General features: G+C 37.7%; 1 protein-coding gene across 2 annotated transcripts in view; it reads left to right on the top strand.

The window, feature by feature from the left end:
* Window positions 1–9,887, top strand: part of MAPK11 (mitogen-activated protein kinase 11) — a 37,463-nt gene extending 27,576 nt beyond the window's left edge. Inside the window, exons 10-12 of one of the 2 annotated variants that reach the window (XM_085309904.1) lie at window positions 1,409–1,487; window positions 2,913–3,086; window positions 9,212–9,887. In XM_085309904.1, the coding sequence (XP_085166030.1) occupies window positions 1,409–1,487; window positions 2,913–3,086; window positions 9,212–9,285 (327 nt within the window). In that variant the 3' untranslated portion in view covers window positions 9,286–9,887. The other variant, XM_085309905.1, reaches the window with a different exon arrangement.
* The last annotated feature ends 10,476 nt before the right edge of the window (window positions 9,888–20,363 follow it).

Here is a 20,363-nt window from a genome sequence, read left to right as displayed (position 1 = left end):
CTTTAAACATCATGCTCTGCATGACTAGCTACAGCTGCTAAGAAAATCATCCTTTAGAAATCCTAGCTATCATCCCCCATAATAAAAAGGGGAAAATGCTAATATAGTTTTAACAGATTGGGGGCATAAAATATGAAATCTTGCTTCTATTAGGACTAAAACTTTATTAAGATTCTGAAATACATCACTAATAGTCTAGAATTATGCTAAAATTTGCTTAGGTCTAATAAAAAGCAGAAAAAATAAATAGACTTTCTTTGTTAAATTAGAACACAGTTTGAAAAGAGAGTTTTGTAATGATTTAAAGTACCTTTATGTCAGTTCACTGTAGCTGCAGAAGTCAAGATAATGCAGAGTGAACTGGGTAGGGTACAGAATCTGTTTCCTTTGTGTGGCTATAGGATTTCACAAGTAATATGTCAGAGTATATTATAGTAGCTTCATAATGCACTGAGTCGATCAATCCTTAACATAGGCCCACAATTCTCAATGTGCCATCTGACTTAAACGCATGTTGTTGCTCAGAATGAACTTCATTCTCTTTGCTGTCTTCACTAGGCCAAGGATGGTTAGTTAGCTTCCTATAACAAATTAATGGGGTTGCCAGCTGTGCAGAGAGACTGTTCCTGTAACACAGATGTATGTTTTAAAAAGACTAAGGTTTGTTCAGAGACTAGCTTTCTTTTGCTAATTTGAGGTTTCCTCTTCTTTAACTAATCTTCAGAACTGCCAGTTCTGTCTACAGCCTTTAGAATCAGTGTTCAACTTCTTCAGCTGCCCATAAGCATTTCTTTTATCTATCCACCTCATCCCAGAAATTCATGGCTCATATAATGTCATATATACATGTCATATAATGTCAGGTGTCATGCTGACATCTCTGAACCAGTTGTAAGGGTAGGTCTTTTCTAGCTCTGTTTGGATGAGCCTTTCACAGCTATGGAATCTAGGCAAGCTATAAATCTCTTAAACTTCTGAAGATCTGCACGCTGGGAGTATCAGGATTTGATCTTAGGTCAGTGAAACTACTACTCAGCAGAGGAGAGTTGGAAGGGAAGGAAGCAGATCAKATTATACTAGTTTGCTGAAGGTAGTGATTTAGATTGCAGTTTCTGGTTGAAAATTAGATGTATGTGTTCTGTGGTGATGCATGGCAATGAAACAATTTGCATAGACGAAAACCTAAGTATTAACACATAACCCTTACAGCAAAGTATATCTATTTAAAACCTTCCTGTCTAGTAAGCATATATTTGGGTTATTGTTAAAGTCACACATTGATTTTATGTAAAGAATGTTTTCTATGTTTAAGAAATATAACAATTATTTTATTTTTTTAGATTTGATATAGATACTGTTGGGCAAARTTTAACTTTTGTGTGTGTGGTATGTATTGATTTATTCCCAGGCAAGAAAATACATCGAATCTCTTCCACATATGCCTCAACAGGACTTGAAAGCAGTGTTTCGTGGTGCCAATCCACTAGGTAAGAAAGTCAAACTGATACAGTTTAAATCTTTCACTGCTGCATAAACTCAAGTCCTACTTTGCTATATGATCCCATAATAATCATCAGACCTGTGAAAAGAAATTTTTTAGCCTTTCATCCTGAGACTGCTTTCCCTTCATGAAGCTTATGTCTTTTGTTTTCTGGTGGAGATTACAGGAAACTCCTAAAGGAGAGAGTCTGTGTTTGAAAAGGCAACCACAGAAATGCGATGGCTTTTAGAAAGTGAAAGCCAGCTATATATAGCAGGAATAAATAAAAACGTCAGTAGATCTAGAGTAAAGACATCTCTTCTGGCTCAGGATGGTCAGGAATTTTCAACTGCTGGAATGCAGAAGAATATACTAGGAAGTATAGCTATTTGATTTAGGTTTTGAATTTTATTTCCTATTAATTTGTTAGCCATTATTTGATACACGATAATGAGCTAGACAGACCTTTGGTCTGATCCTGAACAGTTGTTCTTATGTCTAATCAGTTGAGTCWGCCTGTACAAAATAGATGCTCCAATGAACCATCTCTTGTGACATGGCAAAGAAAAAAATTGAGTCTCTTGAGTTATCTTACTGCAGTAGCCGGTCAATCCCACTGACTGTATGTTAAAACATTGTGTATAGGGAAGTATTTTAAGTTCAAAATGTTTTGAATTTTCCCTGTTTATTAAAATACTATTTTATTTTTAGAAATACAAGTAGTTATGAATGCTTTCTTACCAAAAATGGAATTTATCTGCATGAGTTTCATGAATATATGCTACCTATTAATTTTGTAAAGGCAAATTGATGGCAATGCTTGTATGAAAGCAGTAAAAATAATTCTTGGATAATATTCAAAATATTTATAATAAACTTTTCATATTAAACCAATTCCAGCTTTACAGATGTAAGATCATTTGTAATATGCCAGAACTTCACCTTAAAGTGAACGTATTTGAATTTACTTTATAATATTAAAGTTCCTTTAAAATTGCTTTGGAATTTTCATCTGATGATTTTTTTAGGTGCAGCCAATTGGAAGTGTAATCTCACATTCACAAATTAAGTTACTTAAATTTTCCACTGACCAGCACCAAAGTTAAGCACACAATGCACAAGACAGGATATTTAAAGTACTCAGAAAACTCTTCAGAATCAGTGCCTTTGATATATAAAGAAGTGAGTCAAGTATCAAATGGACCAAAATGAACCATTGTGTATGACACAAGCACAGAAAATTCTACTCAGCTTATAAATCTTCAAAACTTGTTTATTATATTGCTTAAATTAATACTTTTGGGTTTTTTTCCAATAATGTTAGCTGATTTTAAGGTGAGTGAGAATAGATTTGTGTGCAAACAGTTGTCTCTTCCTTTTACTTCTAGATATTCTCTTCTGGTTTTGATCCAAGGTTCTCTTTTTCCCTTAGCTGTAGATCTGCTTGAGAAGATGCTTATATTAGACAGTGATAAAAGAATTACAGCCTCAGAAGCACTTGCACATCCGTACTTCGTACAGTATCACGATCCAGATGATGAGCCTGAGGCCGAGCTATATGATGAGTCAATAGAGAATAAAGAGCGAAACATAGATGAATGGAAAGGTAGGAAGATTACACACAGTTCTTAATGCATTCAGCACCACAACAAAACTTAAGTAACAATTTTGCTCTGTTTCCATCCGGAATGATTTATGCTCTGAAACCTCAAGGAAACGAGGTAAGTCTATGTGTTTGCGGGACTGGACAGGTAGAAAGGATCGTCTTTCCTCTGTGGATTTCACTCTCTTCCCACACCGTTTTTCTTCCTCTGTCATCATCTAACTRCATTTCCTATAGCAGGTTCAGACTTAACTAAAAGCTGCTGCTAGTGACCACATAACTATACATTTTATATTACTTCTAATTTTCTAGGTCAAATCTTCAGGAGAAGTAATGGACCTAGATCAAGTGACTATTTATGATTCTAGCCTACTTTTCTTCAGAGCTAGCAAGGTGTTCCTATATAGTTTGCTATGAGTAAATGCAAACAGAAGAGTTACACGTTTGTTGCCTCGAAATACTCAGCTGTAGGTGAAAATTACCATAGTGCAGACTGAACACCAGTGTACCATGCATAATGAAAACAACTGATTTTTGCAGAGTAGAGAGATGCATGTACTTCATGTTGACCCTCTCAGTAAAGGTGAATTTCGACTTCAGTAATTTTCCTGTGTGCGCACTGCGGTTATAAAATGTAGTTACTTTGTTAAGTTAGAAAAAATGAGACTCCAAATAAAGTAGGCCATTTAAATGATATATGATGGTTATTATGACTTCCAGTGCACACATTAATAAGGAAATCGTAGGAGACAAGGGTTATTTCATATTTCTTAAGCATATTCTCTTTGAGAAGCAGAAGACTGAATGGTATAGTACCTTAAGGGGAGAAATGAAAAGAAGTTTTCTTTTTTCATCTGGATATGTGCATCCCTGGATATTTGTGTACAATTTGCAGATAGTTGAGAAAAAAATACACAGCCTTTGGCCTGTGTTTTGAATAGTCRTATCAGTCTGTAACAGCTGCTTCAGAAGCCCCCACACCTGCCAACTTTGCCTAGTATCTTGTATGGATTTCTCCTATGGCCCATAAACAGCAGCCAACATATAATAGTTTAGAAAGACTAGACATGACAAAATTTTAACTGGATAATTTGGTACCCCAAGAAGGAGCCTTGATAGAAAGGTTGGCTACTTTTTTCTGATAAACAGTCAAATTGTAAGAGCCTAATTATCTGTCCATTGGAACTGGTGGCCTTAAGGAAGTGAAGTACACCTCATTCACTCAGAACTGAGCAGCTTTGGGCATCAGAGAGGAGCACTCATCTCCATATACCCATAGAAAATGTTCTCCACCCCCTTGAGACTCAAGGCAGTTTCTGTTTCACTTCAGCTACTGCCACAGTATCATCTTTTTCACCTTGAATATTGAGGGAGTAGGAAAATTTGAACCAGAGAAGAGATGGAGCTGCTCAGCCTGCCTGTACCTTTGCAGAAAGAATTTTCTTTGATTAATCTCTAGCAGATTTAAAGCACTTTTTACTACTACGATATTTCAGGCACTTGTACTAGCTCTGACCCTGGCCCAGAGCATTTTGTGGAGGAATACAGCAAGTCTGAAGTCAGCATATTCACGCTGGCAGTTCAGTCATATGGACTGTAATTTCTTGCATGGTTTTCTAAATCATTTTTATGTTTATGCAAATAATACAAAGCAGCGACTCTTATCTAGGAGGTTAAGGATGGCTTTTTATCTGAAGGAACAAAGGAATTGTTCAATGGGAGCAATATTTGGGTGATTATTTCAAGGGATTTTCACATGTGAGATGCTAGTAAAGCTAATGATAAACTACAGGATTCTAAGCTGATCTGATCCTTGTTTTTATAATACTTTGTTAATAAAGATGATAGGAATTAGTTGAATATTTGTTCTTCAGTGAGATTTGTTTCTTTAAATGATCACCTGAAAATTTTATAGGAAGTGCGGATTATTTGCACTATACATACAAATATATTTAATACTATTACAGACATCAAATAAACCTAGAGCAGAACCTCTGCCATTAAAGAGTATTGTCTGTCACTGATCACTAGAAGATGCCTCAGCTCCTGCACTTCACCTTCCCAAATCGTTCTGCCAGAAGTGGGCAATTTTTTAAGTCCAGGAATGAAAATTGTCTACATAAATGTACATTTTCCTAATAATTCTTTATATAGTCAAGTTATTGGGGTTAATGGCTAAAACATCCTACTGACTTTTTTTGAGCTGAGAATTGATGAGGATTTTACTTTGGGGTTACACTCTACATCCCATCCTTGAGAAATACTGCAACAGCCTTTTTTTTTTTTTTTTTTTACTGGTTCATGCCATGCTTGCATCATGCTTCTATTGCACTACACTATCACAGAAATAACAATATGGCTAGACATTAAGTTTTTAAGTATATTGAAGTACAGTATAGCTTCATTATTGCTTAATAGGACATGTTATGCTAAACATTCCTACTAGATACTGAAAATTAAAACAGTAATGTTCTAAAAAATTAATTGTCCTATTAATTAATAAAGCTCTCTCCTTGGCTTAAGATGAAACATTTCATTCAATAGAGTAATTGCTCTTCTGTTGCTGTTAGTATATTTTGTAACTATTATTCCACAGAGTTTTGATATAAATATACTAGCATAATTGGTAGGTTTATGATGGAAATTACTGACCTTCTGTAGCTTCCTCATGCCCTTCCACTGACTGCCTACATTTGTACCATTCTCTATCCTGGGGATTGTAGGGAGGGGGAAGATTAGCAGATTGACTACAGCAAATTCACCTTACAAAAAAGTAGGAAATGGGTCATGAATCTCTCTGAGAATTAAGCAATCTCCTAGCCCCCTGAAGAGAGGTTTTTAGAATCCTAATGAATATATAAAGAAAATGAAATTGGTATCAATTATTCCTTCCATGTGCTCCTGCAAATTCTGGCAGCATACGACACTTCCGATGTATCTTGTTTATCATGAGCAACGTTCAATTTGCTACTGTGGATGACTTATTTTCTGCTACTTCTTCAGCTAATTGAGTCCTTAACAGGAAAGTTTAACAATTTCCGATTCATGAAACTGATTTCTGTTTGTGATGAAACATCGTTGAAAGTATTTTGGGAACAATCTTAGCTTAACGCGTTATGAACTGAAAGGGGAAGTAGAAGTAACTTCTCTAGGAAAACCAATATATTCTGCAGCACTATGTTTTTGTACATCATAGTCTTTGCTGGAACTACAGATGAAATTCCTTCTCTATGCAGGAAAAAATCTGTGAGACAAAGATCTCAAAACTGTGCTGGCACAGAAGATGCAGCTCTTCCTGGCAGTATTTTTATCTTGGGAAATAAGCTTCCTTCACACTTCTACATCGTTTATATAGCATTAAAAATCCTCTATGAAAGCTTCTGTGTTCTGAAGATGGAGAAAATACCAAGTCTAAGGCTCTGATGACTTCAGTTATTTGACTTAGTGAGAGAAGCAGTAACTTCTAGATATTTAAAGCATTTCCTGTTACTTAAATCATGGTATTTCAGCTGCTTCATTGAAGCAAACATGTATTGGCTTTCTGTATTGAATAATTAAGAGAACAAGCAGTCTTATGTAAGAGAGTGGGTTTTCTATGTTACTTTGTATAGTGATTCTTTTGCAGGCCAGGAAGAAAACTTTCCTTGCTGAATCTAAACTGATTGAGAATGAGAGCTCAAANAAAAAAAAAAAAAAAAAAAAAAAAGATTTAGAACTGTTTGGGAAAAAATCCTCAACTCTTTTTTTCAGAAAAAAAAGGCATGATCTTTCTGTTATTTTTACCTTGAAGAGTGTCAAAAGACAACTTTGAAAACAGCAGTAATGTTGATACAAATGTTTTGAGGCATGGTAAATTAAATATACTTAAAACTATTTTGGGCAGAATGCTCTGTGTCTGCACTGTAAGCCCTTTTAGCCTTCAAAATAAGGTGATCACCCCTGGGTTACCTACAAGAAAAGTCTTTGGACCACACTAACTTACAAAAGATGAACAAAAAATTTTGGGGGACTGCACTAGCTGACACAAGCCAGAAGTATATTAGGAATCAGGGCAACCAAGCAATGTAGGTAACTGATTAACAGTGTAGGAAGTTCTCTATAGCCAGCTAAACCACAGTCAGTATTGGATTAAGCATACTAACATTATTAATAGTTTTCTATTACATGTAATTAGAAAAATCAGAAGCTGCAAGTATTGATTTATTTACTCTTAATCAGTTGAATATTGTAGACTGAATATGAAGATAATCTGTAATTTTTTGCCTTGTTTTCCTGAAAAATGTGCATTTTTCTTAAGTTTTTTGCAAACGTGTGTACTAAGCTATCTTTAGTCTATCTTTCGTATTTTGGCATTCATGGTTCTGTATAGCTTAGTAAAGCCTTATCCTAACAAATAGAATATTTATTAGTCTTTCCTAACAGAAACTACTGTCCTGGAAAAACTGAGTCAGGAATTATAACAGTACCATTAGTTTAATTACTGTTTTTATGGGCAAGTTTTAATAATATAATACTTATAAACCTGGAAAGGGGATTAAAATCATAGATTTTCTTAAGTTTAATTTTGCTTCTTGTTTTCTTCAAATAAGCAAATTAACAGCAAAAATTACTTTGCCTTGAGTATCAATGAATTTTTGACATCATATCGAGTAACTGTTACTGTGGCTCCTTGCTCTCTCTCTGTAAGAGAATCTAACCTGTCACCAAAATGATTTCATAACTTATTTTTTTTTCCCTTCACCAGACAATGTTAGAAATAGAACTTCACTAGCGTTGGTAATATACCTGTGAGGCCAGTGCATATGAAAGGGTTTATGGCTTTATAACAATTTACTTTTCAGTGTCCAAATTCCGTCCACGTGCAACTGAGATTGTTACAACATTGATCAAAATTGTTTTTTATTATATTCTAAAACAGTTGGCTGAATGAAACAACTGTTTTTTATATAAAAGTTACAATATTTTTTGTAAATAAAAATTTTATAAGAATACTGCTGTAGTATTATTGCCAATAGTAACCTCATTATCTTTACAGGAACAGGTTGTTGGGTTGTTTAAAAACAGCAGAATTAACCAGATGCAGATTTCTAGGTTATGTTAGTTTTCAGAGAAAACATGGCTAGAAGAGGAACAAGAAAGAAACAAGCAGTAGCTCAGATTTTTTCAGTTCTCTGAGAAYGCTCTGTTTGAATTTCCACAAACCTTTTAAAATCAATTATACTTGACACAGTTGAAAAGAATATAGTCATAGTATTGTCTCATAAAAATAAGAGGGGTCAAACAAATAAAATCAAAACTAGCTAATAGGCGTTAAGTTTGATATGATTTAACAATCAGTCAGTATTTGAAAAACAGATCCTGAGGTAATGTGTTTCCAGCCACTTATTTATGGGTGAGCTGGATTAGGTGCTTAAAAACCTGTTATCTAATTGAGAAAATACATAGGAAGTAGCCACTGACATATTTTTCCATTACTTCACAAGGCACAAAATATGACATGTCAATACGGAAAGATAAAGAGCTATTCTAAAGCAGTGTAAAAACATGCTTCTGTTTAAGTCTGTCCTGGTGAAAATAGAACTGAGTGTCACCTGGTTCTAAGGCAAAAGAATATTTTGTCTGAAGACCTTAAGTTAGTTATAATAAAATCAAAAAAAAACCAACCCTAAAACTCAAGGCATTAGTACAGAGTTCCAAGTGATTTATGTTGAAGGTAATTGATTGAGATGATAAAGAACATTCTCCATAGTTAAAAGTGTACATTTTAAAACCTGTCTGGGAGCTTTTAAAGGTTCCATTTTACATTACATTTTGTCTTTTATTACATCATTTTGGCAGGTCATCTGACAGCATAATCTATGTTTCCATTTCAGGACCTATGTGTTTTAGTAATTAGCTGTAGAGGATAGACATGTGGTAGAGTAATTATATTTGTGAGCCCAATTCATAATCTGAAGCTAACAGATTCCAAGTGAATTTAATCTATTTTTGGATTTAGACTCTATATAGTAAGGCTGGAAATACAAACTACAAGTCACATGTATCTGTTTAATTGTTCGGTATAGAATAATTTCCTTTTAAGGAGAATATTGCATAATTCTTCTCTCTTCCTTACCCCCTCTCTGCAGAACTTACTTACGAAGAAGTGATTAGCTTTAAACCACCTGACTTAAAAATGGATAGCCTGGAAATAGAACAGTAAATACAGGCAGTTGTGTTTTGCGTTGCTGCACTATGAAGACTGTTAAAATATAACCATACAATTTAACCTGTGTTCAAGAGTAGATTTTACTATCCAAAGACGTTGGAGAAGATGTGGAAAAGCAGATACATTATACAGAAGCCAGATGTCTGTTTTTTTGCCTTGTAATATGAATGTATTCCCAGCGCATAAAAGGATAAAAAACTGCTTCATTCTGACAAAATGATGCACTGAGTTCTGTTTAACTGTTTTGTGCATGTTTCATTTTATCAGTTGTATTGCCAAATTGAAGGTGGCTTTTTAAATTAATTTTAAAATCATACATTTAAAGCATGAATATATACAAACATAAACATAGAAGTCCATAAAAGCAACCTGTTTTTTTTTCTGACATTAACCTAATTTTCTGTGTTTGTTTGTTTGTTTTCATTTTATTTATAGTTAGTGCCTTTATGGAGAGAGGGTGTGGTAGTGAGATAGACAGAATATGCATATGTAGTCATATCTGTGGTGGTCTTATGAATATATTGGACGTCTCTCAAATGATCTAACACCAACTGGAAGTGCATAAAAATAAATCATTGTCTTCTGTTGCCATTAAAGCGTCTGTTCTCATTATTTTCCATATAAATATATATATATATACACATATATACACACAAAGTTTATTGAGAACATGTCAGTCTGTAATGCTACTTCTAACCGTGCCACTGGAGTGTTGGTAAATTTGCACATGTTCATGGGAAGCTGCCCTGAAAGTGCTCCATCAAATCTCTATAGCTTCTGCCAACTTCAGCAAAAGCTGTCCTACACTCTGATGTAGAATACTGGGGTCAGGCAGAAGCTTTGAACTCAGTATTCTTCGTTATCTTATTTTCTTTTACTTAGTCCTTGGAATACTATCTAACAATTGCCATTGGAAGATGAGATAAAACAAGAAGACTTAAGAATAGCTTGGGAATTTGTGAAAACCAAAATGCCCATCTCACTCAAGTGTCCTCTTAAAATTTTGAAGGCTTTCTAGCTCTGAAAAGGTGGAAAATCAAAATGTAAATGATAAAATTGCAGGATATATCAGATATCAAGATGTCTTAAAGAATTACATTTATTATCTCATTTTCCCTGAAGACATAATATTCATAGAAGAATATCCTTTAGGATGAGGTTTTTTGAGGTTTAATGGCTGTGTCTTTCTCATATCTTTGTGATTCCTGATTGCACAAACATGTTACTYGTTTTGTGTCTTGTTCTCACTCTGTCAAAGTCTCGTTTTGGAAGTGACTTTTTATATTATTTAGGTTTTCTACAACTTGTCATTAGATTGAGTTGTACAGCTATTACATGACCTAATGAATTCTACTTCATTTACTTACCTTTCCCTTATCTTTTCTATGTAAATCTTTTTCTTAATAAACAGAAACAAAAAATCTTAAGTGCAAGACTTATTTTTTCAAAGATACATAACATAGTATTGCTTTTCTTGAGAAAGAGAATAATTTTATTTAAAACAGTTGCTAATTTGTGGTAGAAATTTGTTATTAATATTTGCATATTATCAAATACATGCAGTAGAATACAGTCATTTATACTCCACTTTCTTCAAGGCATATTAATGTGAAAGTAAATGTTTGCATTCATTCATTGAGAGACCTCTGAATTATTGTCCAGTTGTCATTCCCTTGACTTAGAAGTTGGATGAGGCCTATGATGGACATCAGAGTCTTATTAAATTTCATACTGTCTAAAATAGGTGAAAAGGTTGCAAAACACTTTAAATGACTTGTCTGACTACATAATGCAAATCATCACTCTGTCATGTGTTAAACGTATATTTTTCACTTGTTTACCAGTTAGAAGAAAACTAAATCAGTAGGTTTTTTCTCTGAAATCTCACAATCAGTTTGTTAGGCTGTTCTGCAACTATACCAGCTGGAAGGGCAAGTATGAAATAAAGAAATTTCATTGAAATTTCATGAAAACTTTTTGCATGAAACAGTAACAGTTTTGTATCTCTCTGAAAATTTATTGTTCTGTCACTCAAAATCTTCTTTAACTGGATAATTAAAATTCCCCCCAAATATATTTGGTTTTCTGCTCAAAGATGTATTTTTTTTCTAGAAGATCAATTCATATAGTAAGAATACAGTCATAGCTGCATTTAAACTAATCAAAGGTTACAAAGTAATGGTAACATGAGCTCAGCTACTATTAATGAAATACCATCAAAAAGCATAAATCATCATCTCAGGATGATTTCTCATACCTCAAAACCCACCAGTTAAAATATTTTCCTAGTACAGGTACAAGATTCTCGTGTGCTATGCTACTGTGGTAAGTTTGTTTATCTGTTTGCAACAGCAGGACACGGCAGTTGGGAAGATGGTACCCACTGAAACAGATGCATGGAAGGCTTTGTACTAGTAACACTTATCATTTGAACACAGCTGGAACATTTGTCAGCTGACCAAAACAGGCTAAAGAAGGTAAGCCTCTAGGAGTGAGGTTTTTGTCGTGGTTGGTGACCCTGTAAGACAGATCACATACTTAAAAGTAAATTTACGTATAACGGGATTTTATTTCACTTGAGTTTGTTGCTAAAAATGTCTTTAAAGAAAGCATTGCTTACATGGCCCAACTATTACTCACAAAACTTGTAGTGGAGCCTGCTAAACTGTGTTTTTTATTTCCTGATGCCATTCTTACTCTCATTATTGTAATCAGGCTTTTATATGTTCTTTATACATTGATACAAGAGTGACATAGATTTTAGCCTACAATAAGTTGCAGTGCTCATCATCCCTGACCACCTGCAAAATACAGAATTAACTGTCAAAGAAACGTGTTAAAAGTTCTCCTTACAGAAGCTGCCTATACCTCAGCTATTCTGGTGGGTGATAGACAAAAACGTCAGCTCCTCTCTTTGCTTAATAACTGCCATTAACAATTTATTTCTAACCTGAATTTACCTAATTTTAACCTTCAGCCTCTAGAGCTTGTTACAGCTCTGCCTACTAAATTGAAATCATTTCTGGTGTTTATTATCTCACTCTAATCAATATTAACTGCAACTCCGAATCTAGTGATTTTATCATTATTGGAAGCAAAAGGTCTTACAGAAGTGAAGAAAAAATCCTGAAAGTCTTTTACTTGCATCTCAGTCTTCTGACATACATAACTGTACAGTTCATTTCTTTTAAAATCTGTGTCATTTTTTAAGCCCTACATCTGATCAGCACTGAAGCTCAGTAGCAGGAAATGAATATCTCAGCTAAAGTAGAAACAAAGACAAGCCTAAAGAAATCTCTAATTTACAAGTGTTCTAACAGAAGGTAAAATTGAGAATGGGTAGAGGAAAAGTGCATCGTTACAGGGTATTACTTGCCATAATAAACAGAATTCCCTCCTCTGAGGAAAAAGTAGCCACACAAGTATGAGACAGCAGGCTTACTAATGCATTTGGGAATTTACAGAAAAATAAGTAACACATTAGGTAATCAACACTCTGATGTATGAACAAATATCATGCAACAGTAGGTCAAGAAACCATTAACTAGACAGCGTTGTTGCAGAATTCCCATTAGTGCTGTCTGCCTATTTTTTATTTGGTGCAAAAGACAAAAGCAAGAGGAAAAGACACTGATTACAAGGAGAAACACTGCGAGATGAGATACTGAGAGAACGAGTGCTTGTGCTAGGAACAGGAGGGGGAGAGCTGTCTCAAGGATAGGATATTGGCCACACAGATCAGCTCTGGCAGAAGAGGGGAGTAGTCAATACAATAGCCGCTTCCTTCCTTTCTTCCTGTCACATGTGCTCCTAGATCAGAAAAAGAACTCTCTTTTTCCTGACTCTCAGAACCTGCTCAAAGACAAATCTATATAGAAAGTAGCCTGTTTAACAGCAGTTATGCACTACCTCAGTATCCTTTGCCACATTTACAATTGTTGACTTGGCTCAAGGGTGTCTGACTGACGAATTAGCTGGTGATAGCTCCTGCCCCGGGGGAATTCTTTTAATACTCAGAATGATTAGCAAAAAGTCTGGGGGRAGATGCACTGTGAACCGGATAAATTATGTATGTTCTCTGTTAGCAGAGGAAAGAATTCAACCTAGACAGTATAAACTAGAATCAACACCTGTTTTTCTTAAAAAGAATAGGAGATACAGAGCTGTTTGTTGCTTTTACATATGAAACACAGCATTTACGGATGTAGAGCAGCTCTCTAAAGCCGATTTTTAGAAAATCAGCAGACTCGCAAAGTGATACCAAGTGTCATTAATTTATGAGTCTTTGACATTCATTTTCAATACTGAGTGCAATGTGCATTACTAAATGGGATCCATGTAAGCAGACAACAATAAAAGCATAAGAGTTTTTATGTGACTGGTATCAAGAGGCTCAAAAACTGCATTAGTGCAGCTGCCATTGACCTTGTTTCTGCTGTAATATAAAATATTGAACTGATATGCCTAAAAGGGTCCRTTTTCACTAAAAAGGACTACACTGTGAGCTTCCTATACAAATGCTGATCTTCTAAATAATATAATACTTATTCCATTATACAGTAAGTTTCTACACAATGAGTGAAACTGTTCAATTAGGCTTTAATTCTGCATGCATACAGATGCTTAATTTTGCATTCACATAGTCCCCCAGCTTCAACTATTGTCACAAATTAACAGGCACATTACAGTATAGGAGCTTTAGCTAGAATTACTATCCTTTTAGGTTCCACAACTTAAAAGATTTTAATTAGACCACATGTGATACTGAATGCAGTAGCAAATACTGAATCTCAGTGGCAGTCTTCTGAAAAATATTCACTAAAGCTAACATAACTGGCAGGCTCCATTGAGCCATACCTTGCTCCTTATAAAATAATGTCCTGTAGATTCGCACACTACTAATATGTTCCTATTTTGTACTTGTTTTATAATAGAGCCCAAAGCCTCCAATCAAGAATAAAAGCTAGATATGCTATATTCTGTGCAAAAAAATAAGAGAACACTCTCATGTACTGTCATTTTCTCATTCAAATGCAYCAATGCACCAAATGACTGCAACACTAAGGTAAGGGAATGAGGAAGACAGGGTAAAAATACCATTAATTTTTTGGTTATATGAACAGGTGACGTGTGCAACTACATCTCTCTTCATATGATTTTTGCATTAAGATGGAAAACTCTTCAAGAGTACTTTCTCATCTGTGCGACACTTGTCATAATGATATCTCAGACCGTGATGTTCTCCAAGATACAGAAATACTACCACTTCCTTCTCCCTCATCACAAACTCAGACACAAACCAAAAGTCCTTCACACACATCTGTCGACTTTAGGAACCAATACGAAGAGAACTTTTAGGCACAATCTGAGGGCAAAGTGTTACGACACTGTTACAAGCAATTAACTTATACCTGTCAGGTGACCTCTCCACCTGCCTTCACTTCTTCCATCCTACTTCCGGCAAGTAGGGATAATGGGGAAGTAAGTACTGTACTTACTGTAGTAAGTTTTCACTCACGCTTTTGAACAAGCAAAATGCCCAGCTGACTAAAAGCATTTATGTGGCTAATGCTTACTCCTTTCTGCTTCTTTTCGAGTACTCTCACACCATGACTGGGTTCCCAAGCTTGCCCTGTGTTACATAACAAACTGGAATTCAAGGACACTGCTCAGAGGTCACAGAAAGGGACAAAAACAGAATAGTTGCAAAATACTTGGCAACAGCTCCACCGAGGAAGGGTGTGGACACAAAAGAGTATTTTCAAAAGAAAACTGAGGTTTTTATTTAAACTTTGCTTTTCCTTGCTGTATTAAGTAAAATGGATTTACTTCCTCCATAGCAACATGTTTACATAGGTAAGAACAGACTATGAACATACTTTCTGAAGGTGGAGATAGAAAGCTGTTTAAAGAAATAATATTCTAGGAATGAGTCTTCGACAATCCAGGAAAAATTTTTGTTTACTGGCATCATATACAAATCTAAGGTATATGTTACAGAACTAAAGTACCCATATGTGAATTAGTATATCAAGAATCAAATAAGCTTGTTCCAGTCATGTGAAAAATACCTTATATAGAATCATAGAATCAGTAAGGTTGGAAGGGACCTCTGGAGATCATCTAGTCCGAACTCCCTGCTTAGCAGGGTCACTTAGAGCATGTTAGACAGGGTTGCATATAGGCGGGCCTTGAAGATCTCCAGAGAAGGAGACTCCACAACCTCTCTGGGCAACCTGTGCCAGGGCTCTGTCACTCTCACAGTGAAGAAATCCCCCCTCACGGTCAGGTGGAACTTCCTGTGCTTCAATTTCTGCCCATTGCCTCTTGTCCTGTCACATGGGACAACTGAAAAGAGTTTGTCCTTGTCCCCTTGACACCCTCCCTTCAGGTACTTGTACACATTGATAAGATCCCCCCTCAGTCTCCCCAGGGCTGAGTAGAGGGGCAGGATCACCTCCCTCGACCTGCTGGCAACAGACTTCCTAATGCACCCCAGGATACCACTGGCCTTCTTGGTCACAAGGGCACATTGCTGGCTCATGGTCAATTTGTCATCCACCAGCACTCCCAGGTCCTTCTCTGCAGAGCTGCTTTCCAGAAGGTCTGCCCCCAGCTTGTACCGGTGCCTAGGGTTATTCCTCCCTAGGCGCAGGACCCTGCACTTGCCCTTGTKGAACCTCAGGAGGTTCCTCTCTGCCCAGCTCTCCAGCCTGTCCAGGTCTCTCTGAATGGCAGCACAGCCCTCTGGTGCGTCAGCCACTCCTCCCAGCTTGGGATCATCAGCAAACTTGCTGAGGAGGCACTCTGTCCCCTCATCCAGGTCATTGATGAAGAAGTTGAAAARGATGGGGGCCTGGGGGACACCACTAGCCACAGACCTCCAACTAGACTCCTCGCCACTGATGATGACCCTCTGAGCTCTGCCTTTCAGCCAGTTCTCAATCCACCTCACTGTCCACTCGTCTAACTCACACTTCCTGAGCTTCTCTAGGAGGATGTTATGGGAGACAAAAGCCTTGCTGAAGTCAAGGTACACAACGTCCACTGTTCTGCCCTCATCTACCCAGCCAGTCATTCCATCACAGAAGGCTATCAGGTTGGTTAAGCAGGATTTCCCCTTGGTGAWYMSRWGCWGSCMRMWYSKRWTCACCTTCTTTTCCTCCATATGTCTGGAGATGACATCCAGAATGAGCTGTTCCATCACCTTTCCAGGGATGGAGGTGAGGCTGACCGACCTAGAGTTGCCTGGGTCCTCCTTCTTGCCCTTCTTGAAGACTGGAGTGACATTGGCTTTCTTCCAGTCCTCAGCACCTCTCCAGTTCTCCAGGACCTTTCAAAGATGAAGACATATACAGACAATAAGGTAGTACAATGCTTGATTTTTCCAAAGGACTGACCTTGAATTATCTTCTTTTTTCCACTCCTGAAATTCATGCTACCAGCATCTGGAGTAGGCGATCAGGATCACTAGCTGGTTTCTCAGTTCCAACAGATGCACCCGCTTCACTAAGGACCTGGCCATCAGTACATAGTTTATCTCCTGACAAACTAACCTGAACCATTTTAACACTGATGTATATTTCGTTCTGAGTTGAGATACCCTCAGATACTCTCTCACTAGAGTTTATACCTACTTTTCCTCCACAAAATTCCTCAGGAAAACGTAGTTAGCTTCTTCACTGTTCTCTTACAATGTTTGTTCTCCAGCACAGATGACTTATATCCTGACTGGAGTGTAAATTGAATTATTAGTCCCTAGAGGGATCAGAACGGCTACTGGGCACATCCTATCTGCCTCATATGCTTTGCAGCTGATGGCAACCTTCCAACATATTGAAAGGTGGCTCTTAAATAAAAAAAATCAAAACAAATACTTCTTCATAGTCGCAACCTTGCCAACCTTCCCTTTACAGGATAGGCATTAAGAAAGTGTGATCTTTCCATCACTAAGTACTTATTTTTAATTATACGTACATTGATTATATCTTTTAGTCATGCTGTCTTGAAGAGCTTATCTCTTATTCTCTTTTGTTCTGCAGACCTTACAATAAATACATGTCAAAAGCAGAAACATCTGATAGCACTCTTTTTAAAATCCCTGTCAAGCACACTGCCTAGGTTTAGCGAGGCTAAGTATCATATTACTCTCATTGCAACAGACTGTGTTTGGGAAAACACAATGTCATATATCCACCCAGGAACAGCAGGATACTGAGGCTCTGGCTTTTTGTGACTCTACTGTAAGATCTGGCAGATGTGGATATATCTAAGTATCTCCTCTCACTCCTTTCACAGACACGTGTAAGGTTTTTATTAGACAAAATCTCACTTCTTACGATAGTGCTGTGTGTGACCTGATGAGGAAAGATGATCTTGTATTTGATCAATGCTGTTATCTTATCTGCCTACAGCAAAGTATACTTAATAACTTACATGAAGGAAAAATACAGGAAAAAAAACAGTATTGGCCAATTTTGTCTTTGAATTTAAAATACGTTAAGAAAGTTGCTCTATCTTTTCTACCTTCCTGCTTCTTTTCTTCTGTTTGTCTTCTGCTTGTCTTGTCTTCTGAGCTTCTGCACAAGTGTGATGTTATCTTGATGCTGGCTTAGTACTTTCATCCAACAGTATCAAAACCATCTACTTCCTCCCCCAAAAAGAAACAAGTAGTAACAAAGCATCATTTTGCCAGAACTAGACTGAGGAAAAGCAAGTTAGGGATTAATGGCAGCAATGATTCTTATTGTATTAGAAATAACTAAAAATAATAAATTGGCTCAAAATTGAGTGGAAGAYGACACTGCTCTAGCCTTCTTACCCATTATTTCACTCTAGCTATCATATGAATGGCAAACACTGCATAAAAGTGGTATTAGAAATTAAAAGAAAATCTTCCAGGAAAATGTTTTTAAAAATGGATCTGTATCATTTAATCTAACACTTGACACAAGGTTTGCATTACCTGCCAAATGTTAGATTGGTTTCCAGTCTCACTAAAACAGGGAGTCAAACAGGTCATCTATGAGTAGAGAGCAGCACTGGAAATATCTATGCTGTGGAAGGATGTTAGATTGCCAGCCTGGCCTCTAGTAAATTTGCAGTGCTGCTCTGCAGGCAATTTTAGAAAGCATGTTTTCCTCCTGTATCTGACATGTAAATAATGAGAGGAGAAGGGAAGGGTTGCTTTTCCAAATCTGGTATTTACACACAAAAAGAGCTGGACCCATGGCAACTACCAAAAAGGCAACAGGAACAATGAAACTTGGCCAGATTGCTCCTTTCTAGCTAAGCCACAAATTGAACTCCAGTGACAGCCAGTCTGAATTATCTAACCTCAGCAACATTGCTCAGGGGTGAAGTCAGACAAAACAAGGGCTTTACCAGACCCCAAAGAACAAGTATGTTAATTACATTCACACAAAAAATGTAAAACATCTTTTAAAGTAGGTCTTTGCCATACAGATGGTGGGTCAGGCCTATTTACTGCAGAAATATTGTGAAGGTTGCTGCTCTCCATAAACAGCAGTCCAGTTGCTCTAAGCTACTGCTTGAACAGTTTTATATCACACCAGACATGCACAGGACCATTTGCTCTGAGCAAYCAAGTCAAGTGTATACTTGTTTCCATTTAAATATTTTAAATATTGTTGAAACTTTGGGTCTGATCCTGAGATAAGGATACACTGTGAAGTCCACAGCTGTACACCTTTGTGCAAAGGTAATTTGGAAGTTCTCATTCATATTCCTTGCTCTTGCTATTCATCAAACCAAATGACAGCCCCTCACAGCTGGGGGTGAGGGAGGAGAATCAAGGGGGGGAAGCAATCAGTCACTTGTCCCTCCCTTCTGTTACTGCCAAATGCTTATGCACTCACCAAGTTTTAGCAAGAAGTGGCCATGTATATCTATCTCCTTCCTTCTAGCCATGAAAGATTGCCTTGTTTTCCCTGCTTTTTTCAGAGCTTCTGCTGCCGCTGCATGTGCCCTTTGTCTTTGCAGCTTCCACCACCTACCACAACCATCATGTATTTCTCTGGTCCACTGATCCATTTTCCTCTCATTTTATCAGCAAAATATCATTACAGGCATTAAGATTATTTCTTGGTCTCTAGGAATGCAGTTTTTCACCTTTGTCTGTAGTTCTCATTTCTTCTTCTTTCCACTTGTAGTCTTTACTTTTTATTACTTAATAGCTACATTTTATATATAACCTCTAGTGCAAAACAAACCTGGATTGGAGTGCAAAACCATAAGGTGTATATTCACAAAAGGAAGGCTGGGATACGTTTGCTTTCAGCTTCACAGCCGACTCTTAGTTTACCACTCATTTACACCAGCAAACCAGCAGGTAACACAGCACAAGTTTCCTGAGCCTCTGCTGGGAAGCGGTGGCCTCACCACTSGCACCATCCATTTTGCTGCCAGCTCCCACTCCCCACTCCCGGCTCCCAGTTCCTTCTGCATTCGCCACGCCACTACCTGCTGCAGAGGTAATGCAGCCACGGATTTCATGGAGGRAATACTGGAACTGAGAGGAGGCCTCGGGCTTTGCAACTACGGAACAGGAAAACATGGATCGCTCTGTCAAATCCCCAAACACAAGGCAGCGCACAAGTGTGCCAAGGGAAGCAGATGGATTTCAAGCACGTCTTTAGACAGCAAGAGCCTCAGCACCTCTTTCTATGCACGCACACACCCTGCTACAGGCGGGCCACTCTGGSGCACGCACCCTGGATCAGACGGAGCGGCGTGCTCGATCTCCCAGCCCTGTGGGCACCTTAGCACCCCTCACCCTGCCGCACCCTTCCCGCGGTAACGTCTGCGAGTGGAAAGCTGCAGGCGCTCAGCTGCTTGCCGGGCAGCAGCGCGGCAGCGAGGGCGAGAGCTGCGGGCCGCTAGCCACGCGGCGGAAAACGCAGGCGTGAGAGGGAAGGGGCGCTGAGCTGCTGGAAGAGCTGCGAGAGAGGAAGGCACACAAGCAAGCCAGGACAGAGACGCCGCAAGAGGAAACACGCGCAGCCCCGCGCCCCGGCCCGGGCGAGGGCCAGGGCCCGCGGCCGCCGCTGCGC

Source organism: Rhea americana, unplaced genomic scaffold (assembly GCF_003343005.1).
Source record: "Rhea americana isolate MKP2758 unplaced genomic scaffold, rheAme1 scaffold_306, whole genome shotgun sequence".
NCBI classification, from domain to species: Eukaryota; Metazoa; Chordata; class Aves; order Rheiformes; family Rheidae; genus Rhea; species Rhea americana.
This window is presented reverse-complemented; position numbering and strand designations above follow the sequence as displayed.